General features: G+C 40.6%; 1 protein-coding gene across 4 annotated transcripts in view; it reads right to left on the reverse strand.

The window, feature by feature from the left end:
- Positions 1-13,917: 13,917 nt before the first annotated feature.
- SHROOM4 (shroom family member 4) overlaps positions 13,918-25,419 on the reverse strand; it is a 208,025-nt gene continuing 196,523 nt past the window's right edge. For 2 of the 4 annotated variants that reach the window (XR_011536267.1, XR_011536268.1), the window contains 4 exons: positions 23,009-23,526; positions 22,347-22,527; positions 18,511-18,780; positions 13,918-17,568 (listed from right to left, as the gene is read on the reverse strand). Coding sequence is in view for 2 of the 4 variants with exons in the window: in XM_070606348.1 (XP_070462449.1) it covers positions 17,299-17,568; positions 18,511-18,780; positions 22,347-22,527; positions 23,377-23,526 (871 nt within the window). In the remaining 2 variants the exon portion in view is untranslated. The remainder of the gene's footprint in view (positions 17,569-18,510; positions 18,781-22,346; positions 22,528-23,008; positions 23,527-25,419) is intronic. The other 2 variants (XM_070606348.1, XM_070606349.1) reach the window with 1 other exon arrangement.

Raw genomic sequence — 25,419 nt, forward strand, 5'->3', positions numbered from 1 at the left:
TTCATGTAAGATGAACGGGAAATGTCTATTGTTGTAAGCCACTGAAATTTGAGAGTGTTTTGTTGCTACAACAAAGCTAAGTAATTCAAAGTTGAAGAAGGCATTTGGCTATTCAGCTTTCAAATATCAAACCCAAAGCTGAGAAGTGATGTCACCAAGATGGCAAAGTAAGAGACCCCACCTCTGTTCTCCCACAGAGATCAACAATTAGACAACTATTCATGAACAAAAACAGCTCTGGGAGACCACAGGAGTCCACTTAAGAAACTTCAGCAATGCAGTGGAACAAAAAACCTGCGAATAACCACACAAAAAGGGAAGGAAGAGCAGCTTAATTTTGCCTCCACCATCCCATCCCCAAAGCTAGCATTGATAAGTGCCAAGAGGGAACTCCCCAGCTACAAAAAATCACATCACAAGGAAAAGGAGAATGGGCTGAGTGACCAGCTTCCCCAGCCATTTTGGGCACCACACAAAGGACCCATTTCAGTTTTACCCTACCCAGAGACCTGAAAAGCTGAGACATATAGAGATGGCAAGGAACAAGACAAAAATCAGGGACTATCAGTATTAGCTATGCAGCGTGAGAGACCATGGTTCCCAGTGGCCTGCTCTGTAGAAGACCCCAGCAGCTTTTGCCACTGAAGACCAATGGCCATCACAGCCTCTGTGGATCCCCAGCAGATTTCACCTGGTTTATGCCCCACAGGTATTCACATTCACAGATGTCAGCTACCTGAGTCCCTCTCTGCTCCCGCCACCCCCTGCTCCTGTTGCAGCCTAGGATGCACACCAGCAGCCAGTCCAGGTCTCTGCTGCTGTGTGAGTGCAAGACAGCAGCCTAGATCCTTGTGGCTGACCCTGAATGCTATGCAAGTGCTTGGGGCTAGCCCCTCCAGCTGTGCACTTGCATGCTGCCAGCCTGCCTTTCATTACTGAACTTTACTGCTTTGTGCATGCCTGTGGCATGATCCTGCAGCCAAGGCCCCTATAATTGTTTATGAGCTGGGTTTGGGCCTATATCCAGTCACTGGCCAGCACCAGTGGGCTCAGCTACACCTAGCCCCTCCAGCTTTGCACCTGCATGACCCAACCTGATTCCCTTCCCCAGTCTCTGCTGCTGTGTGTGCACCCATGGAGAGACCCTGCAGCCACAGGAGTGCATACCAATAGCCAGGGCCCCCACAGCTGCCAGTACATCTGCAGTTGGCTCAGATCTTTACTGCTGGCCCTTCCCCCCTCCACTATTTGTGTGTCTGAGACCAGCCCTTGTCACTATACAGGCACCTGCAGTTGGCCCCCACAGCCAAGTGTGTGCACATCACTGGCTCCAGCTGCCACCACTGGCTGCCCTGGTCCTTAGCTACTGGTGGAGGTGCAGTTGAGAACCCCAACAACCCTTGTAGCCACTGCAACACCCCTGCTGTGCTCACCAAGTACCACAGAGTTGTTGACGATGTGGGCCCCGGCAGCCTGAGCTGACAAGACATCACTTCCCCCCTGCCCTGGATCTGGAGACACCACATGCCTCTGCATTTGTGCCCTGCACCACTCGACCCAGGGTCACCTCATGCTCCAGCATGCCTCTTTTGCATGTGAATGTCTTTACTTATCAAAGTCAGTCCATAAAGTATGGAAGAGGTCACTGCTTTTTCAAATGTGCAGACACCTATGCAATACTACAGGGATCATGAAGAATCAGGGAATCGTGACACCACCAAAGGAACACAGTAAACTTCCAGTAACTGACTCCAAGAAATAGAGATATGTGAATTGCCTAACAAAGAATTCAAAATAATTTTTCTAAAGATGCTCAGAAAGCTACAAGAGAGCACAATAAGCAATTTAATGAAATCAGGAAACAACACAAGAAGAAAATTGTCAAGTCCAACAAAGAGATAGAAAACATAAAGAAGAACCAACAGAAACTTTGTAGCTGAGAATACGATCATTGAACCAAAGAATTCAACATAGAGCTTCATCATCAGACTGGATCAAGCAGAAGAAAGAATCAATAAGCTCAAAGATAGATCACTTGAAATTATCCAGTTATGGGAGTAAAAAGAAAAAATAAAATAAAATAAATGAAAAAGCCTGTAGGACTTATGGAACACCATTAAAAGAAACAATCTATGTATCATTAGATCCCAGAAGAAGAAGGAAAAAGTTTATTTAAAGAAATAATGCTGAGAACTCCCCAAACCTGGGGAAAAATTTGCACATTCAAGTTCCTGAAGCTAATAGGTCATCCTGTAATTTCAATCCAAAACAATCTTCTCTAAGACACATAATAATACACTGTCTAAAATCAAATACAGAAGAGATTTAAAAAGTAGCTAGAGAGAAAACATTTTCTCATACAAGGGAAGCCCCATAAGGCTATCAGTGGATTTCTCAGCAGAAAATTTGCAGGCCAGGAGAGAGTGAGATGATATATTCAAAGTTCTGAAAGAAAAAATTGCCAACCAAGATGAGTTTACCCAGCAACATTGTCCTTTAGAAATGAAGGCAAGATAAAGACTTTCCCAAAAAACAAATGCTGAGGGAGTTCATCACCACTAGACCTGCCTTAAGGAAATGCTAAAAGGAGTTCTTCAATGTGAAATGAAAAGATGCTAATTAGTAACATGAAGACATAAGAAAATATATAACTATATTATATAATACTAACTATATAGTAACAGCAACTATATAGTCAGATTTAGAATAATACTGTAATATGGTGGGTTTTTGATCACTTAGCTCTAGTATAAAGATTAAAGGACAAAAGTATTAAAAAATCTGTAGCTACAATAATTTGTTAATGGCTACACAATATAAAAATATGTAAATTGTGACATCAAGAACACAAAATGGGGGAGGGGAGTTAAAGGGTAGAGTTTTTGTATGCAAACAATGTTAAGTTGTTATCAGCTTAAATAGACTATTACATCAATAAAATGTTTCCAGTAAGCCTCAGGTAACCACAAAACAAAATCCTATAATAGATGAACACAAGATAAAGAGAAGGGAATCAAAGAATACTACTATGGAAAAACATCAATTCACAAAGGAAGACAGTAAGAGAGGAAGAAAGGAACTTCAAAATAGCCAGAAGACAGTTAATACGATGTCAATAGTAAGTCCTTACCTATCAATCATTACTTTAAATGTAAATGGATTAAATTCTCCAACCAAAAGGCATACAATTACTGAATGGATTAAAAAAAAAAAAAAACAAACAAGACCCAACTATATGTTGCCTACAAGAGACACTTCAACTCCAAGGACACAGAAAGGCTCAAAGTAAAGGGATGGGAAAAAATATTCCACACAAATGGAAACCAAAGAGAGCAGGAGTAGCTATACTTATATCAGACAAAACAGACTTTAAATAAAAAATTGTAACAAGAGACAACAAAAGAAGTTCATGATAAATAATAAAGATAGATAATGATAAAGGGGTCAACTCGTCAAGAGGACATAACAATTGTAAATTATATGCACCCACCACTGGAGCCCCTAAATATATTAAGCAAATAATAACAGATGTGAAGTGAGTAATAGGCAACAATACAATAATAGTAGGGACTTCAATAACCCAATTTCACCAATAAATATATCACCCAGACAGAAAATCAATCAGGAAACATTGGGCTTGAACTATTTTAGACCAAATGAACATATACAGAACATTCCATCCAACAGCAGCAGAACACACATTCTTCTCAAGCACACATGGAACATTCTCTAGGATAGATCATATGTCAGGTCACAAAACAAGTCTTAGCAAATTTAAAAAGATTGAAGTCATACCAAGTATGTTTTCTGACCATAATTATATGAAACAAGAAATCAATGAAAGGAAGAAAACTGGAAAACTCACAAATATATGGAAATTAAACAACACACTCCTGAACAACCAATGAGTCAAAGATGAAATCAAAACAGAAATAAAAAAAATCTTGAAACAAACAAAAATGCAACTACAACATACCAAAACTTATGGAATGCAGCAAAAGTAGTGCTAATAGGGAAGTTTGTAGTGACAAATGCCTACATTAAGAGAAAAGAAAGATATCAAATAAACAACCTCAAGGAACTAGAAAAACAAAAACAAACTAAGCCCAAATTTAGCAGAAGTAAGGATATAACTAAGATGAGAGCAGAAATAAATGAAATAGAGGATAGAAAAACAATAGAAAAGATCAACAAAAACTAAGAGTTGTTTTTTGAAAAGATAAACAAACTGACAAAACTTTAGTAAGACTTGCCAAGAAAAAAGGAGAGAGGACTCAAATAAATAAAATTATGAATGGAAGAGGAGACATTACAAAGGATCATAAGAGACTACTATGAACAATTATACGCCAACAAATTGGACAACCTAGAAGAAATGGATGAATTCCTAGAAACATACAACCTACCAAGTCTGAATCATAAATAAATAGAGAATCTGAAGAGACCAAAAACAACTCAGGAGATTGAATCAGTAATAAAAAAAACACCTCCCAACAAAAAAGGCCCAAGACTAAATGGCTTCATGGGTGAAATCTACTAAACATTTAAAGAAGAATTAATGCCAATTCTTCTCAAATTCTTCCAAACACTCCTTTTATGAGGCCAGCATTACCCTGACACCAAAGTCAGATAAGGACACTACAAGAATAGAAAATTACAGACCAATATCCCTGATGAATATAGATGCGAAAATTCTCAACAAAATACTAGTAAACTGAATTCAATAGCACATTAAAAGGATCATACACCATGATCAAGTGATATTTATCCTGGGATGAAAGAATGGTTCAACAAACATAAATTAAAAATTTGGTACACCACACTAATAGACTGAAAGACAAAAATCATATGACCATCTCAACAGATGTAGAAAAAGCATTTGACGAAATTCAACATCCTTTCATGAAAAAACTCTCAACAAATTGAGTATAGAAGCAACATACCTTAACATAATAAAAGGATAAATGACAAACCCACAGCTCACATCATACACAAGGGTGAAAAGTTGAAAGCTTTCTCCTCCAAAATCAGGAACAAGACAAGGGTGCCCACTCTCATCACTCTTATTCAGCATAGTACCAGAAGTCTAAGTCAGAGCAATTAGGCAAGAAAAAGAAACAAAAGACGTTCAATTTAGAAAGGAAGAAGTAAAATTGTCTCTGTTTGCAGATGACATGATTTTGTATATAGAAAATCCTAAAGACTCCACTACAAAACTGTTAGAAACAATGAAACAAATTCAGTAAAGTTTCAGAATACAAAAATCAACATGAAAAAATCAGTTGTGCTTCTATACACTAACAATGAACTATCTGAAAAAGAAATTTTTAAAAATGTCATTTAAAATAGCCTAAAAAACAGTAAAATACTCAGGAATAACTTTAACCAAAGAAGTGAAATATCTATACACCAAAAAATATAAGACATTGATGAAAGAAATTGAAGATGCAGCAAATAAGGGCAATAATAACCCATGTTCATGAATCAGAAGAGTTAATACTGTTAAAATGTTCATACTACTCAAAGCCATCTACAGATTCAATCAATCCCTATCAAAATTCCAATAGTATTTTCACAGAAATAGAAAAAACGGTCCTACAATTCATATGGAACCACAAAAGACCCAGAGAGGCAAAGCAGTCTTGAGAAAGAACAAAGCTGGAGGCATCACACTTCCTGATTTCAAACTATATTGCAAAGCTATAATAATTAAAACAGTATGATATTGGCATAAAAACAGACACTTACACCAATGAAACAGAATCAAGAGCCCAGAAATAAACCTATGCATATATAGTCAACTAATATTTGACAAGGGAGCCAAGAATAATCATTGGGAAAAGTATAGTCTCTTCAATAAGTGGTGCTGGGAAAATTGGATATTCACATGCAAAATGAAATTGGACCACTATCTTACACCACCCACAAAAATGAACTTGAAATGGATTAAGGACTTGAACACAAGAATTGAAACCATAAAACACCCAGAAGAAGATGTAGGCAGTGAGCTCCTTGACCTTGGTCTTGGAGAAGATTTTTTGGATTTGACACCAAAAGCGAAGGCCACCAAAGCAAAAATAAACAAGTGGGACTACGTAAAACTAAAAAGCTTCTGCACAGCAAAGGAAACAATCAGCACAATGAAAAGGCAACCTATGGAATGGGAGAAAATGTTTGCAAACCATATATCTGAGAATGGATTAATATCCAAAATATATAAGGAACTCATACAATTTCATAGCTAAAAAGCAAGCATTCCAATTAAAAAATGGGCAGAGGACTTGAATAGACATTTCTCCAAAGAAGACATACAAATGGCCAGCAAGTACATTTAAAGGTATGCAATGTTACTAATCATGAAGGAAATGCAAATCAAACCCACAAGGAGATATCACCTCACACCTGTTAGAATGGCTATTACCAAAAAGACATGAGATAATGTGGAGGTGAGGATGTGGAGAAAAGGGAACTCTTGCGCACTGTTGATGGGAATGTAAATTGGTGCAGCCCCTATGGAAAACGGTATGGAGAGTTGGGGAAATGAGGAGATGTTGGTCAAAGGGTACAAATTTTCCGTTAGATGAATAAGTTCCAGGGATCTAAGGCACAGTGAGGTGACTACAGTTAATAATATTGCATTGTACACTTGACAGCTGCTATAAGAGTAGAGCTTTCATGTTTTTACTGTAACAACAGCAACAAAATGGTAATTATGAGAAGTGAAGGATGTGTTAACTAACAGTCTTGTGGTAAATATTTCACAATATATACATGTATCAAATCATTACATTGTATTAAACATACACAATGTTATATGTCAGTTACGTGTAAATATCCTGGGGGGGAAAGCCAAAGCTATAGCCGATCCTATAAAGCAGATTTGGCTAGATAATGAGGCTGAAGCTGAAGTGATGCATCCTTAGACATAGGCACTTGCAGACCCTCACAGGCAATGGAAAGGGCTTTGGAATTTATTAAAATGCCTTAAGCAGGAGAAGGGGTGACATAGCCAAATTTAGATTTTTGGTAAGATTGCCCTGGCTACAGCATGAAGAATAGACTATAGAGGGCAAGAGATGATATAGGGAGAATAACTAGCAGGCTAATGCTATAGTTTAGAAGTTGTGGAAATAAAAGTGAATACATTTGAGACATATATTGACAGGACTTGGTGATGAATTCTATACGGAAGGAGTGAGAAAGAGGAGGATGTCCAGGATCACTCTAAGATGTTTGGCTTTCCTAGTTGGTTGGATAGGGGTATCATTCACTGAAACATAAGAACACTGGAGGGAACCAGTTTTGGGAGGGAAAGGTCACATGTTCAGTTTCAAATTCATGGGATTTAAAATGTCATTGAGCCATCCAAATAGATATAAAGCTTTGGAACTAAGAGAAGATCTGAACTGGAGATATAACTTTGGAAGTCAACTTAATACGGGAGGTAAACTGTAACCATGGTAATTTCTGAGAAGAGAGAGAGAGAGAAACTGTGAGAAGAGAAGTGGGGCTAGGGCCAGGCTTGAAGACACTCCAACATTTAATAATTGTGTTGTGGAGGACAAGCCGGCATAAAGTATCTCCAGAATAGGAAGCCCACAGCAAAGGCGTCATGAATGCATTCCTCTCATAAAATGTCACTACCCTGTATTTCTGAAGTGTTTACTGTAAGCTAGGGCCACTGTGCTGGTAGTGGTATAAATTAGTTTCTGCCCTCAAGAAGCCCACAGCCTAAAGGGAGAGACAGAATGCATGAACAATTATCTTATCCAAATATCATACACTGTTATTAGCATAATAAAGGGATATTTCTTAATGAGATGAAGTCTGAGTTGACATCAAAGGGCCAGCAGGAATTGGCTAAATGGGGGAATTCAGGGGAGGGATTTTCAGGCAGAGGAACCTGCTTCTCTGAGAGCACAGAGGGATGAGACTGAGTGATATGTTTGGAGAATTGGCTAGAGCTAAGAATGAGTGTGAGGAGATGTCAGGAGCATAGCTGGAGAAGCACACAGGAGATAGATCACTAAGGGCCTTGAATGAAAGGAGTCAGAACTTAATCCTGTGGGTAGTCGGGCCAATTAGAGAGAGCTGGCCTTGTATGCCATTTTGGGGGCCAGGTCTGGAGAGTGGTGTCATGTGCACCTTATACTCAGAGCCTGGAGCCAGGAAAGGTGTTACTTCTTCACTTTAATAAGCACAAAATTGTCCCGTTCACAGAACTGATGAAGGAACACTAGGTTTCAGGGTGAGAGCAGAGATGGCTGTAGATACAGGGTTTTGAATGCCATTCCATCAAGGTCCAGAAGACACAGGATTTTTCTCATTTTCAGATTGTTTGTGTAACAGATAAGGTTTAGGCTATGTTTTGTCAAAACTGGATTTGTTTATAAAAGGTTTTCGTAACTGTCTGATTCTTAGAACAGGCTTACTTAATAGCTGCCAGGCTGTGGGAAAGTGACCAAAATTATGTTCTAAATGCATAGTATTATCTAATTTATCCACAGTCTCATCACTTTTCTCTATCTGCCTCTCCTCACTCTTACCACTGCCTACTTTTCTAAAATAAAAATAAAGATATTTATAGTCATTTATGAGACTTCTAAACAGTAGCTGTTTAAGCTTAGCCAAAATGAGAGATTTCTCTCAATTAGAAGTTATTTGTTGCATCTACTAATGGGTTTGGTTTGATATTTCACCTTTATTAAACTAAAAAATGTGGACAAATCAGGGTATAAATTGTTAGTTTTTTTCAGCACTTTGACTTATCCTCATTTAACCTAATGCATTTTCAAGTTGGAAAGATTTTTTCACTCATGGCCTTTTCTCAAATTATTTCCTCTGCAAAAAATAAGACCAACTCAGCACCTGAGGAAGTGAGTTTCATTAATTATCCTTTTTGGATAGAAAATCAGTAGCTGGGAGGAAAATGGGAATTCAAAACCATGTTGTTTTATTCAGTTAACAGCAGTGAGTAAATTTGGGATGAAGGGCCATATGTAAGGAACTGAAACAGTTTACAAAACAGAGCATGGGCTCTTGAGGTTCACATTGCCCAGTAGGAGAGAGGCTTTCGCCAGAACCCTTTAGCATGTGGCCATGTTTGAACCGTGCACAAAATGGGCAAGATTTCCATATAAGTTGGTTGTCTTTATCAATAGCGGAATTCAACCTTTCTATCTAAACTATCTTTAAATCTGACTTCTTCAGTGACAGGGGCGTACCATACTTTTGCCAGACATTTTTAAGAATCCTATTACAAGTTCCATTTAGTGAGAAAATAAGAATATCTCTGCTGAAAGTTAATGTAAAAATATTTTAGTTATTGCAGTAGCAAAGAGATTCATGAATTTAGCCTACTGCTAATAGCTGTGGAACCAAGGAAAAATCTGTTTTGCCTTGCTGGACTAGGGGAAAAAAGGACTATGTGTGTATATCTTTACATATAAACTATTATGTAATTGTGTACGTCTCTTTTATTAGGAGGGAAGCCCCATGAAGATGGACACTTTGCCTATTTTGTTCACTTCTGAATCCCCTGAGCACAAAACCAATACCTGATATATTAGTTGAACGAGTGAATGAATGATATTATACAGTTACACCCCTTTTGTTTAATTTACAAACAGCAAAAATGCTGCTACAATTCTGAATTCCTGTTTAATACATGTTTAAAAATCACAGAGCTGTTGTAGAGATTAAATGAGGATTTTGTTAAAAAATTTATATTTAGATAGAAAAAATAGTGGAATTAAAGATAAATGAAAGTGCCTAAGCTAGGGTAGGGAACCCAATAACATTTAAATTGACTCCAGATCTAAAGAGGGGTTTGAGGAAAGTTAAAGGATTTCCCTAAACCATCCTCAAATTGGAGCCCAAGTCGTCCACACACAAAATAGTTCTTTCGCTACTGTTCTGAATGGGGTGTTTTCTTGGAAATATAGGTGGTCATCTTGCAGGCAGCTAATAGATGACATTGTTCCCATCAGATGGTAATGCTAAGACTGCCAGAAAATTCTACCTACTACAGGGGGAACTTGTTTAGTCTGAAATATTTTCTCTTCAAGTCCAAGGAAATCTTGACCTGGTGCACAGAGCAGGGTAGGTGAGGAAGGGAACCAGCTTTTACTGAGGACCTACTACATGTCCAGCTCTGCCAAGGATCCCACTTGTTTCCTACTTTGGCTTTATAATAATAGTTAACATTCATTGAATACTCACTCTATGCTAGGCACTTTACATGGACTAACTCAATAATTCATCACACCAACCCAAGGAAGTATTTTTGTTACCTCCAACTGACGGAAGAGGACACCCAGGCACAGAGATGTTAATATGCTCAAGGTCACACAACTTGTAAGTGGTGGAGCCAATATTCAAAGCCAGGTGATGTAGCTTCCAGTGCCCAGGCTTAAAGCTGCCTCCCCAGAGAAGGATTATTATCCTCATTATTAGAGAGGATCCTAAGGCTCAAGAAATGAAGTGACTTCCCAAGATCACATTAACACAGCTGATTCCAAAGCTGAGGATGCTTTACTTTTCCTTAGACTTTTTTGCTTCAGTCTCACCTCAATAAAAATAACAAATCCAGCAGCTAACATTTATTGAATACTTACTGTATGGCAGGTATTATTTTAAGTCCGTCATATGAATTATCCCACTTAGTCTTCATAATAACACTGTGAGGTGGTGCTTGTATTAGCCTCCTTTTAGAGATGAGGCTGAGAGGGGTCAAGTAACTTACAAAGGTGACATAGTAAGTTAGTGGAGTTAGGATCTAAAATCTGGTTTATTTGCCTAAAGAGGTGAAATTCTTAACCACTCTACCATACCACCTGCCTAGAAAGATTGCCTCTCCTCCCCAATAGGTCCAATCCCTACTCTTCCTGCTGAAGTCATGAGACAGAGCTGAGACTACTCTTAGTCCCTGTGTTGCTAGGTCTGCAAGAGGATGGATGTAGTCATAAGCTCCCACCTCAAATTCAAATGGTGTGAATATTGTACCCTTTGGACTCAGGCATGAAATACATGCTTACCATCGATTTAAATTTTTGCCAATAGGAATGAGACCGATAGAAATAAGCAAAAGTTTTTTCATAAAACAACTTTATTGAGAAATAATTCATATAGCATACAGCTCACCCATTTAAAGTGGACAATTCAATGTTTTATGGTACATTCACAGAGTTGGACAACCATGATGACAATCTAATTTTAGAATATTTTCATCACTCCAGAAAGAAACCCCATGCCCATTAGCAGTCACTTCTCATTCCCCCCAGCTCTTGGCAACCACTTATCTGCTTTCTGCCTCATTGATTTCCCTATTCTAGGAATTTCATATAAACGGAATCATACAAAATATGGTCTTTTGAGACTGGCACTTTACATAATATTTTCAAGGTTCATCCATGTTGTAGCATGTATTAGTATTTCTTTTTTATTGCTGAATAATATCACACTGTATGGATATACCAAGGTTTGTTTATCCACTCTTCAGTTGATGGACATTTAGGTTGTTTTCACCTTTTGGCTATTAGGAATAATGTGGCTTTGAACATTTGTGTACATGCTTTTATTTGAACACCTGTTTTCAATTCTCTTGGGTATATGCCTAGAAGTGGAATTGTTAAGGCATATGGAAACTATGTTTAACATTTTAAGAAACTGCCAAATTGTTTTCCAAAGTGGTTGCATCGCTTTATATTCCCATCGGCAATGTATGAGTGTTTCAATTTCTTCACATCTTCACCAACACTTGTTATTCTTTGTCTTTTTGATTATAGCCTTCATAGTGGATATGAAGTGGTATCTCATTGTGGTTTTGATTTGTATTAATGCTGAGCATCTTTCCCTATGCTTCTTGGCCATTTGCCTATATATTCTCTGGAGAAATGTCTATTCTGATCCTTTGCCCATTTTAAAATTAGTTATTTTTATTATTGAGCTGTGAGAGTTCTTTATATGTTCTGAATAAAAGTCCAATATTAGATGTGATACACAAATATTTTTCCCAGTGTGTGGATTCTTTTCACTTTCTTGATGGTATTTTTTGCAGCACAAAAGTTTTTAATTTTGATGTACAACAATTTATTTATATTTTTTTTGTCATGTGCTTTTGGAGTTCTATCTAAGTAATCATCACTTAAGCCAACGTCAGGAAGATTTACTTCTATGTTTTCCTCAAAGAGTTTTGTAATTTTAACTCTTACATTTAGGTTTATAATCCATCTCAAGTTAATTTTTGTGTGTGGTGTAAGGAAGGGGTCTAACTGTATTCTTTCCCATGTGGATACCCAGTTGTCCCCAGACCAATTGTTGAAAAACAATTCTTTCTCCATTTTATTGTATTGGCACCCTTATTGAAAACTGACAAAAATGTGAGGGTTTATTTCTGTATTCTCAATACTATTCCATTGATCTATATGTCTATCCTTGTGCATCTACCATACTGTCTTGCTTACTGTAGCTTTGTAGTAAGTTTTGCAATTAAGAAATGTGAGTCCTCCGACTTTGTTCTTTTTAAAGATTGTTTTGACTATTCTGAGTCCCTTGCAATTTCGTATGAATTTTAGGTTTGAATTTTCAATTTATGCAAAGAAGTCAGCTAGGATTCTCATAAGGATTGCACTGAATCTGTAGGTCATTTTTGGGGAGTATTGGCATCTAAACAATATTTCTGATCCATGAATGGGGTGTCTTTACATGTATTTAAATTTTTAAAAATTTCTTTCAACAATGTTTTGTAGTGTTCAGTATAAAATTCTTACACTTCTTTTGTTAAATGTATTCCTAAGTATTTCATTCTTTTTGATGCTACTGTAAATGGGATTGTTTTCCTAATTTTGTTTTCAGATTGTTTATTGCTAGTGTATAGAAATACAAGTGATTTTATTTATCAACCTTGTATCCTGTAACCTTATTGAATTCATTTAGGCAGGTAGTTGTGAGCAGTATGAGAAGAGCAAGAATATGTCTGGGATTAGGAAAGAATAAATTGAGTAAGTCAGGACTAGAATAATAGTCACCATGTATTGGGCATATTTGTGATAGGTCAGTCCTTCTCAACTTTTAATATGAATACGAATCTCCTGGGAATCTAGCTAAAACGCAGACTGTTGTCAGTGGGTTTGAAGCAGAGCCCAGGATTTTGCCTAAGAATTTCTCAGTAGATACCTAGTGGCTTTCATTTGTTATTTTTAAGCCACAACGGCCCTGCAAAATACCTATTATTGTTCCCATTTTACAGATAAGAAAATGAACTCAGAAGTTGAGCAAACAACCCAGGTTCATAGAATAAACGGCTGAGCCAGAATTTGGACCCAATTCATTCTAACGCCAAAGCTGGCTCTTTCCACTCTACTGCACTGGATATCTGGAATAGGAGGAGATCAGTTGGGATATGAACAATGCATGGATTGGGGGAAAAAGTAAGCTTTTCAGCATCAGAGGAGGTGCCTGGAGTGCACTTGGGTCCAAACCTTGAGGTTACCTCGGAGAGCTGATCAGCGAGGACCTTGCTTTCCAGGTTGCTAAGAAGGAAGGTGTGAGACTGGACTATCATGTAGAATAAGATGATACTAGTAGACAGAACACAAGATTGGAGGAGATCTAGAAAGTGGCTCACCTCTGATCAGGATGAACTCCAGAACCATACTGTATACTATTGAGGTTTACACATGAGATTGCACCTATTGTTGACTCTTCCTGAATTCTAAATTATTTTACTGGGGATAATGAATAGTATAGCATCAGTGCTATTCCTGAGGGGCCAGGGTAAGGGTTTAGGGATATGGGTAAGGCTCTGGTCATATGGTTACTTATGAAGGACTATAGATAGGTGACCAAATTCCTTTCCAATCCTTTTCAGCAGAATATTGGGAGATTTCCATCACCTCAGTCAAAACACGTGAGATGTATTTTTTTGTCCTTAGCACCTTTTATTGAAGTATGACCCTTGATGACAATCTGGCAGGCATATCAATGTCAGCCAAGAAGGGAGTGGTGGAGGACACAAATGCAGGAACAATAAGATTCAGAAAAATAATAGCTTCACATGGGATAGATGACCCCCAACAGTTGTACAACAAACACTGCTCCTTTATCTATAGAAATTGCCCCCTGCCCCACCCCCCTCTAAAGAGCTACTAATCTTCAAAGAATACAATATGCTGTTACAGAAATATTATTGGCATAGACAACTCCTTTGGCAAAGACAGAGGGAGTCACCAAGCTCCAGACTGGAGAAGTGGCCCAGCTTCTTCCATCTGGGGCCTGCTACTGGCAGAGCAGCACCTTCAGGGAGGCTGGGGTTAAGGTTATGGCTCTGGTGCCCCTAGGCAGCTTTTTGGCACATGAGGTTAAAGGGAAAACAGAACCTGAACTTGGTCTTGAAAGAGACTTTTCATCTTTTCTCCCTCTCTGTTCCTCTGCTTCCAGTCTCTCCCTTTCTAGGGATTTATTTTCAGTGTCTCTGTCTCTTTCTCTTGGATTCCCCTTGAGCATTTTCTGTTCTCGCTGAGTCTGCAGCTGGTGGGACTCAAGGAGACTCAATTACCCAGAGCCCTGGGAGCCAGTGGGAGATGGGGAAAGTAAGGAGGACATATGATAGTAACTCTTGGACTGATTCCTCTCCATATATCAACCACTGAGTTTACCTATCACCCACTGGGGCCTGTTCATGAGTATTTGAAGGGAGAGGGCAGAAGTCAAGACTAATAACTGTCTTTGGGGAAATCCCTTGGCCTGCCTTCCAAATTGCTACTCCCTGGCAGGCCTTAGTGAAGGGCTAAGCCCAGGAAATGAGAATAGAGGAGAGACACTGAATCTCAAGTAATACTGGCAGCTTTGCAGCACTATCACTCACAATGAGACTGCCACATTAGCAGTGCAGGGCATCCATGCCTCTTTAGAAGCTCACCTCTGTCTTTCGAGCTTCACGGTTCAATATAGTTTTGGGGTTATTTTAAGTGCTTTGAAAATTGTCCTTTCATGGGAAAATGAGCATCCTTATACTCTGATTCCAACTCTAGAATAATTTGATGTGAGATAAGGGACACAAATAACAGAGTCAATAGTACTTGTAGTGTGATAAACTTAAGGTACAACCAATCTAACGTTGATAAGAAAAACCCAGATCATGGTCATGGTGTCCAGGTAAGTCACCACTCTTTTTCCCTGGGCCTATATTCCCAAAAAGCTGTTCTAGCAAAAAAAAAAACACCTTAGAATGGTGAACTATATTGCCTTCATCCCCCCAGTACAGGACATCTCAACTTGCTCATTGTTTTGTCCTGGAGCCTATTAAAAAGAACAGATGGCAACCCCAGCCTCTATTCAAAGCACTCCCCAACTTCCTCAACCTTGGTGTGGGTAAGCCTAGCCCTTTACAAACCATTAATCTTCCTGAACAGAGTAGAATCCTCCACTTGAGGGGAGAATAGCAGGTTGACATTTTACCAGCAGCAGTGTACTAAGAGCATACCCAGGGCTCCCCTCAGGATACCCTGCTGGCCAAGATTCTCTCATTGTTTTCAAATACAATGAAGAGGAAACAGAAACTCGAGACCAGTATTTGTAGCAGCAGCAAAGTTTCTTGGCAAATTCTTTGGTTGAATGAGGCACCCCTGCTGCTACAGTTGACCTCCAAGGACCCTGAGGAACTCAGCAGTAACTAGAAGAGATGCCAGGGTTTGCTGGGCAGGGCTGTGCAATACCAAGCATGAGCCCCAGTTAGCAAGGAATAGGGAATTGAGCTGGATAACAAGGGCAGAGTTTGGTCACGACTCCCTTTCTGCCATTGCCCACCTGAGGGCTTTTCCAAGATAGAAACTGGCTATGGGTGTCAGCAGCAGCATTAGTTGTTTATGTGCCTAAAATCCTGGCTGGATTATAATCTGCCCTGGGGGGCCTGGCCCTGGCTGGAGATTTCAGCTACTATGAGTTTTGGTTCCCTGAGCCAGGTCCCAGGCTGGAAAGCAATTGTTAGATAGAGGAGCCCCTCCTGAGCTTACCTCTACCCATTCCTTAGCTTGGAGATGGTAGAGAAATGGGTGAAGCTTTGTCACGTTCAGATTTTTTTGGTTTCAAGAAAAATTGAGTAAGAAAAAATTGAACCCTGTTGGGGAGTGCTAAGCTCACGGTCATCTAGACTTCAAGGGAAGTATAGGACCAGGCCATAGTAGGGAAGCTCTGAGTTCAAAGTGAGAATTCTTTTCTTCGATACTTGTCAGCTATAGTGGGAAGAACTCAAGGCCTCGGCACTCGCTTATTTAGCCATGGTGAATTCAGGCTGATCTGCAGAAACGCTTTCCTTCTGGGCTAACTTTTCCCTCTCTAACTCCCCTCTTCTCACCTTATTAGTTAAAAAAGAAAAAGACAATCAAAACATAAAAATAAATAAAATCAAAAGGCCATTTAAAATACAATAATAACAACTCCCTCCCCTCAATAATGAAACACGTATCCAGAAGTCAGCTTTAGTAGAGCTATTAATGGCCCATAGTGTGAAGCCCTTTGGGTAGGCCACTGTAACCCCTAGCAACGAAAAGGCAAGCTGAAACAGGAAGCAGTAGGCCAAAAGTCTTAGGATAGGAGGAGGGCCACACTAGTCAGGGATGAAAGTAGGCCTCTTCCTCCTCAACTAGATGCTGGGGAAGGTGGGGGTGGAGCTAATTTGTTTAAGCCTAGCTCCTTCCAGCAGGACACCTGGGGATTCCCAACCTTTGCTCACATTCTATTAAGTGTAATTTCTCCTTCTCTGTTTCCCCCTGCAAAGCTTGGGGTGGGGGTGGGGTCCTGAAAATGGTGGTAAGTGAATGCCCTCAAGACAGCCAGCTCTCTGTGGGAAGTGGCTGGGTCATGAGCCTTGGGGGAGAGTGGAGCTACACAGGCAGCTTCTCTCTGAGTCTTGAGAGGCCGAGTGTGGGTGAGTGGTGAGTGTGTGATGTTTTTGGTGTCCTAGTACAAAGAATAATGAAGGCACTTTGTTGGTTCTGTGTGTGGTGAGTGCTTGCCCATGCAAACCATGGGAAGGAGAATGTGGTTGTATGATCACATCTTGCTGCAGCTCCTACTTCTTGCTTCTACTCCCTAGGGTAGAAGCTTGGGGCCTCCCCAGGGTCTCCTGGCTGGTTGGGAACACTGCTAGGTATGGGGCAGTGAGAGACATCCAGGGTAGAGGATATGGAACAAACTGCTAACTAACTGCTATCTACTCGCTAACAAACTGCTAACGAAGATTGAAAGCATTTCCCATTGTGGCTGGGCAGGGATGGTGTGGGCAATCTGCTGGCAGAATTAGAAATTGCTGGGCCCCAGGAGTAGGCTCTCCCTGAGACATTTGAGCTGCTCTTCCCCGAGCTTGATCTTCTCTTCCAGCTCTCGCTGTTCAATGATGAGGGCAGATTTCATCTTTACAAAGTGCTGGTAATCTTGGAGCTGGTCTTGAGGCAGGTAGCGGGAGACCATACCAAACACCAACTTCTCCCGACGGTCCACGTGCTCCTTCAGCTCCTTGGCATCTGCCAACTGCCCTGTCAACTGCTGCTTTTTCTCTATCAGCACCAACTGGGGAAGCAGAAGACCAATTAAGGGCCATCCCAATTACCAGTAATCTGCCTAACCCAGTGATCTACCTGGGATGCTGCCACAAAGCAACTACCCACTCTGCTAATGGATCAGTCCCTAGAATTCCTGCCCTGAAGTCAACCTTCATGCAAAAGCCTTTCTGTCCTATAGCAGACAGGATAAACACGACAGCGATTCTGGACAGGGAGATGTGAAACCACCTCTTTCCATCTCTAAGCTGTCTTTAATCTGTGGACACCACTGAGGTTGGGTGGGGTAAAGCTCAGACAATGCCATCACGTGCCTCTTCCGTTGGGTGAACAATCATCACCGTGACAATGCTTTCAAAATGGTATGTGTCTCTGTCTGGGTGTATGTGTGTGAGTGTATGTATCCATGTGTGTATGCATATGCATATGTGCCTCTTATTGTGGATTCACATTTGTGTCCAAAACCACTTGCATAGGGAAAGATAAAGCAGTTTTGGTTCAGGAATATATGCAGAGTGACCCAACCTGTGAAGCTGACAGGTCTCCCAATCTCCCCTACTTGGTGAGACCTCCTCCTTCAATTCTGAGAGAGTGAGGCTGAATTGCTGCTGCTACTACTGGCAGCTAGGACAGATTCAGTGTTTACCTTGTTTTGGGTCCTGTTTTAACTAATTAACATGGATTATCTAATTTAATTCTCACAACCTCATGAGGCAGGTAGTGTGTTCAACCCATTTTTTAAGAGACCGAGTCAGAGTGAGGTTAAGTAAGTTGCCCACAGTCACAGCTAATTAGTGGTAGAGCCAGAATTTCAAGGCACTTAAAAGCCAGTGACCACACTCTTAACACTATGCTCTCCTGCCACGCAGACTAACCAAACTTGAAAGAGGAAGCCCTGAGGAAAAACAGATGGCATTTCCCTCCATCTAAACCCCAGATACCCCAACTCTACCTTCTCCTGGTTGGCCTCTGAATCGATGCTGTTGAGAGCATTCTCCACCCGGGCCAGTCGTCCAGACAGTGACAGCAACAGGTTGACCACTTTATCTAGGTCCCCGATAAACAAATGATATTTTTCAAACTCATTGGATTTGCAGACGGCTTTCAGGTTGGCTTCCACCTCCTCCCCAAGGGCAGAATTGGCACTGATGTCCTCCAGCAGTCCTCGCTGGGCCTCCCGCAGGACAGAAAGTTTTCTGCCAATGCTTTCAATAAGCTGTATCTAGGAGAAATAAACAGGAGAAGGCAAAGGATAAGAATGGGGACCGACAGAAACTGATCTGTGCCTGTAACCTCTGTGGTGGGACCCAAGTAACAGATGGTGGGCTCTACCCCAGTCACTGGCAACAAAGGAAACCTGAGCAAGTCATGAGCAATTCCAGTTTTCTGGACAGGCAGCTTCTCTCCCATTCTCTTCAGATCTGGTAGGAATCTGTCACTACCAAACTTCTTGGCATTAGATAAGTGGTACCCATGGGCTAATTCTCATTTGTCAAATGTAACTTAACAAATGCTTGCTGAGACTCTTTAATAAACAGGAACTGGAATGCTTGTGAAAGCATAGATTGGAAAAGCATTGTCATGGAGTATTTGCCTATTGCTTCATTCTCCTTCAATCCATTTAAGTACCTCTGATGTTTATAGCACTGTGCTAGATCTTTGCCCTCCCCAGCTTGGCTTCTGAGGCCTTTTAGATAAGAGTGTGAGTTCTGGAGTCACTAATGACTAGGTTTAACTTCTAGCTCTGTGACTTCCTAGTTCTTCTGCTACTTTAGGTGAATTTCTTTATGGAGCTTTACTTTCTTTATCTGTAGAATGTGGGGGGGGGGGGTGGGTAATTGCATTACCCACGTCATTGAACTGTAATAAGAATTCAACGAGATAATGCATGCAAAAGGTTTGGAAGAGACGAGATGCTTACTAAAAGCTGGCTGCTATTATTATTATTCAGTCTGCCCCCCCCCACCATTCTAATCTCATTCCTCAGAACTTTTCAGGATTAGCTTCTCACTCTCTGCGTTCACAACATTTTTTGTGTGTTCATTTTTTTGTCGTTGCTCATTTTTGTGTTCCTGGTTTGTTTATACAGTTCTGCCTTCTCTTAATCTCTTCCTTCACTTTGGCAATTCCAATTCTTTCTTTGGAGCCCAGCTTTGCCCTCTCCCTCCCTGCAGGAAGTCCCTACCCCCATAACTCTTCTTCTCAATGATACTTTTCTGTTCTGAACTCTCCAGTCTTAAAGAATTAGAACTCTGTAGTATAATTTGAGGTTGTTCACTTTCTGTTTCATGTGTGAGTCTGATCCCTCTCTTACTATTGATGGTAAATTTCTCAAGGGAAGCACTGCCTGTGTCTTCTGATTTGTCTCCCCTATAGGTAAAACCAGTTCTGGGACTGCAATCACACGGAGGCAGTGTGCTAGAGTGGAGTTTTGGAGTCAGAGATGCCTGGATTCCAATTCCACCTTCTCCAAACTGTGTGACCCTGGGCAAAATACCCAATCCCATTGAGACTTCTGTTTCCTCATATGTACGTGTGCAAAGCGGAGAAATGCCTCCCCTCCAAGATTGTTGTGAGGGTTAAATGAGATCATAGAAGTAAAATACTCAGTATTGTGCCAGGCACATTAAGTGTTCAATACATGTTTACTGAGGCTGCTATTATTATTATTATTATTATTATTATTATTATTACTACCACCACAAGCAGGCACTCTGAGCTAATGAACACTTGTCTAGCTGCAAGGTCCTGATAAGAATAGACCCATCTCAGGTTGCCCACAGCCTTTGCAGCTAATATAGCATTGTGGTTAAGAGCATGGTCTCTAGCACCAGACTACCTGCGTTTGAACCCCAGCTCTGCCACAAAGAAGTGGTGTGACCTTTAGTAAATTACTCAATTCCTCTGTGCCTAAATTTCCTCATCTAAAAAAAGGATAACAGTAGTACCTATCTCATCATGTTGTTATGAGAATTAAACGAGTTAATGATGTTACATGCTTAGAATAGTATCTTGTATATAGGAAATATGCTTCAGTGTTTGTTTTACTATTATTCCTGCCTAGCCACTCTGGGACCATAGGTTTGTAGTTTTCTAAAGTGTGTTCCTTTCTAGTAGTTAATTTAGAGATGTCCACGGTGACCAAGACTTAGAGAGACTGCTCTGGGTCTAGGGCCTGTTGTCATATGTCAGAACTGGTCAGAAGTCAGGAGATCACCATGGTCTTAGTGTGAAGTGTAACAGACTTACATTTGGGGAAAATCTAAAACCCACTGGGAATTAGAGATCAATGATACGAATGAGGTAACACAATTAGATACCAAGGGGCTCCCAGTTATATCCCTGCCTTCTGCTTTCCCATACAAAACCCAATGCCAGGGACAAGGCATGGCTGGGCGCCAAATGATCAACTTGGAAAATCACCTACCCACCACAGCTCTTAGGTTCCATAGATCTGGAAGGATGAAAGTAGAGAGAGTCCTTGGTTTATTGGAACTTGGGCTTTTCGACCTAACTTCAACTGGTGGAAAGTGTAGTAGACAGAGCTGTGGAATCACTGGAGACGCAGGTAGAGCTGAGCTGCTTTTCTGGGATATTGCAAATCAGTGACCTTCCTCACCTATCTTCCTCAGAGATGAAAACTGTCCTAGCCCACCTACAGTCACTTCGAATCACTATCTGCTCTTCTGTGCTTTGCCATTTATAAACATTTCTCTCTTTTCCTGGTCAGACTTTTATTAGGTTTGCTCTGAATAAAAAGGTCCTGAGTAAGCCAGGAGCAGCCCTGCCCTGCTCAGGAACATGGACTCCAAGGAAGCAGGCATCAGGATCAACAAATCTTTGATACCACTATGCTTCCAATTCTTTCTCTGACATTTGGCTTCAGATTGGAAAGTGGTGAGGGGGGTCTCTTGCAAATAGCCTTGAGCCTTCCTATAGGTCACATCCTGAATGAGAAATATGAGCAGAAGAGCAATTTACCTTGAGTTAAGATGCCCACACAGTGGTAAATTGGGCCTTTGAGGTTGCCATGGAAACCCTATTTGCTTATGAAATAAAATGGGTAAGTGCAAGGACGGCAAAGTGATTCCAGGAATTTGATTAGAAAACCAGGCTAGTGGCACTTAGAGGAAGAAAGGGGAGGCTTCAGAACAACAGTATCATCATCTCCATTTACCTATTTTAGTATTTTTAAAAAAGAGATTACAGACTATCCTTGAAAGTAAATACTAAAGTTTACCAGTCTATAATTTCTCATTTTCTTTCTTAGTCAGTCTGTTCTCTTTTTCAGAAAGTTACAAAGAGAATACAATCAATGACTGCCATTGGTTGGAGCTCACTGGCAAAAACTCGGATGTGCCCTTGGTGGCAAGTTACTTACAAAGCTAGCTTATTTCAGAGGGACAGCATAATAGAATAGAATGCATAGAGCAGAGCAGACAGTCTTGACTTCAAGTCCTGGATCTACCACTTAGCCTGTAACCCTGGGCAACCTAGTCCTCTCAACTGGTCAAAAGGAGATAGTAATGTCTACCTTGTAGAGCTGTTTTAAGGATTAGAGAGACACTGTTATGATGATTATGATTACTACTACTATTATTACTATTATGGATCCGACAAAAAGGAGACTGTAGTTGCATTTGTGAGAAACCCAGAGAGGCTATTTGATTTCCACACTGGAAATACAGAAATGCACCAAGATGTTCTGGAGAGCATAGAGGGCAGGTCAACCTCCAGACATACTCAAGTTAAATGCTGAAAATCTGTAAGGCATATCAAAAAGTTCACCTTTTTTTGAGCCAGTTCATGGTCAACTTCCTCTTCTCCCAGACCAATCTCTACCATCTCGGGCTGGTCTTTCAACTTGTTCAGCAGCTCTGCCTTGGCCACAGAAATATTGTAATAAGCTGAGTAAGAGGTAGGGATCCCTGGGGCCCCCTGAGGAGGCGAGAAGTGCTGAAACTCTTGTCTGTGGAAACAAAGAATGACCATTTGAGCACCTCTGTTGAGAAGCTGTTAACTTTTCTGCTTCTTAATTTCCCCATTTGTAAAATGGGACCCTCCTTCACCAAAGAGTTGTAAAATAAGGAAATAATGCACTGTTCAAATGTAAACAGGCCACATGAAGACTATCTAGAAGCCAAGTCAAGGCCACCTTTAAGAAATTAGAAGGCTACTCATATGCCCCTGATGTCTGCAGCCAGAATGATTTGGTTTGGTCATTAAGACCCTACTAAAATCCAGAAAAACTGGCAGGCCCCTAATGTTCTGGGCTTCTGATCATCAATGATTCCCCTTGGTTCATGGCCCCAGAATACAGATCCCGAGGGAAGGGCTAGGTTGTAGGGACATATCTGAGACCTTAGCTATTTGTCCTCTAAACTGTTGGCCTCCCTCCTACCCATTCTGGATTCCCATCCACTGTGGCTTTATCTAGTCTGCTTGCTTACAAAGGCACCCTGTAGCTTTCCTGGACACTCTCATCATTTCTTCTTTCCTGGTGGTGCCACTCCTGCTTGAAATGGTCCCTCCACTGCAGATCTCCCACAGCAAAGAGGTCACCCACGACCTCAGCAGTGGTCACATGTTGGAGGCTGGGGTTAGCACCCCTGCCAGGGACTTGTCACAGCCTACCACGTCTCTCATGAGCTTTCCTAAGACTGCCAGCAGTGGGGCGGGCCTTCGGCCTGAGAAGGGATAGGATTTCTCCACTTCTGGCATATCCCCAAAGGCCCCAGCCTCCTCCATGGTTGCAGAATGACATGGGGAAGAAATGGAACCAGTGGCACCCAGAGGCTTGAAAAGTGTAGCAGCAGACCCTGTTGTCTTGGGTTCACCGAAGCCCGCGGGGCTGAGGTGTTGCTTCTCAGAGCCCCAGCCCATAAAAGAGAACTGCTCCTCAGGAAAGAAGTAGCTCTGGCTCCATGCTGGCTTGGGTTTGGACTCTTCTGTCATCAAGGCTTCTGGTCTGGCATGAGTAAGAAAATAAAAAGAAATGCTTCAATGTCAGGTGTCAGTGATGGAGGGGCAAATAATTCTACCCATGGTTTATGCAAGGGGGAGGCCCACCCCCACTATATTCTTGTTTCCTACCAGCTACCCCCACCCTCCACCTGTCTGTGTCGCTGCCCCTTTGCTAACCTCTAGCTGTTTGAAAGGAAAAATAGGAAAAAACTCATTAGTCATTTTTGCAGCTATTTGCAGCTCTTAGATAAAGGTCAAAAATAATGGCTAAAAGGCTCCACAGCTATTTACTGATTCATGCTATGCTGTCTCCTAATTCATCACACAAAAGAAATTTGGGCATGCCAATATTCCTCATCCTAGGTACATTTTACATGTAGGTTTTCAAGTGAATAATATTGATAACAGAACAATACTAGCTAACATTCATGCAGTGCTTACTATACCCCAGAAGCTGTCCTAAGATATACATGTGTATGTGCGTGTGTGTATATGTGTGTAGTCACAGATCTAAAATTTAATGCTCATGACAACCATTTTACAGATAAGGAACATGGGGCATTGAGAAGCAGTGACTTTCCCAAGGTCACCAGACAGTAAATGGCAGAACTGTGATTTAGACCTAGTGACCTAACTCCAGAATCTGTGCTTTGAGCCACTATACTATACTGCAGAAGGGAAACCTGACATCATATAAAACCCTGCATGTAAGGAATTTTCTCACTGGACTATATGTTAGCAGAGAAGAGAGAACATTCTGGAGGAAAGATGAAAGTATAAACTTAGGAAATTCCTGTGTATAAGAAAAATATTTAGGGCACGTGTGAGAGTTCTGAGTCAGAAAGTGCTGAAAGTAAGTATGAAATTAAAAAAAAGAAGAGGATGTGGCTGTATGTAAATTATATCTCGATAAAAATGGAAAAAAATTTAAAAAGGATGTGCTAATTGGAGACTCAGTTCCCCAGCAGACACAGCCCTATACCATATTATGGTGTATCATATTAGGCACTATGTTTCTAGGCTCCTTTCCTTATACCCTCCATTAATAAGGCAGGGGTTACAGGAGATCTATGAGAACATAATCTGAATTTAATAATGAACATTGAAGCAAAAATCAGATTCCTTCTACAGAGCACTGAGAGGAAATGCAAAGAGTCCATAAAGCAAGCTATACTTGAACTTGAATCAGAGTTATTAGACTTAACCAAAACTTGATAATCCCAATAACCTGCTTCTACATGTATCCCAGCATTTTGCAACTGAACAGTACACGGGTTATAGAGATACTCTGGTTTAACTTAGATGAAATTAGGATGTCTTTTTTGCATTTTAGATTCAAAATAGTACACATCTACTTGCCACTAACAATATTCTCCCTTACAAAATCTTAAAGCTGCTTCCTTCTAGTTAGAACCTTGTGCTCTCTGAGGGTCTAGAATAGGATCACTTCGACTAGTCTAGAGATCCTGGGATGATGTAGTGGGCACAGTGAGCCAGACTTCCTGGGTTCTGGCTACCTGTGGTCTTCCACAATTACTTTATCTCCCTGTGCCTCACTTTTCTCATCTAAAAAATGGAGACTAATGGTATCTATTTCATAGGTTTGTTGTGAACAGTAAATCAATTGATACACAAAAGTGCTTAGAACAATGCTTGGCACATAGTAAGCAGGCAGAAAATATTAGCTATGTTGGGACTGATGCTGTTCCTTAAATATCCATCAAAGACGTATCTGTAATTGATTTCTTGCAGCTACTAGCCAGGGCTGTGTGCAAACAAATGTTTCCTCTCACATCCTATGGTCATTAAAAAAAAAATCTCTTGAACAAGTTACAAGATCTCTAGTAATAGCAATTTCCTTCTCTCTGGCCAAGGTGCCAAGGTGAATGGAGGTACA

The sequence above is a fragment of the Equus przewalskii genome, chromosome X (assembly GCF_037783145.1).
Source record: "Equus przewalskii isolate Varuska chromosome X, EquPr2, whole genome shotgun sequence".
Lineage (NCBI taxonomy): Eukaryota > Metazoa > Chordata > Mammalia > Perissodactyla > Equidae > Equus > Equus przewalskii.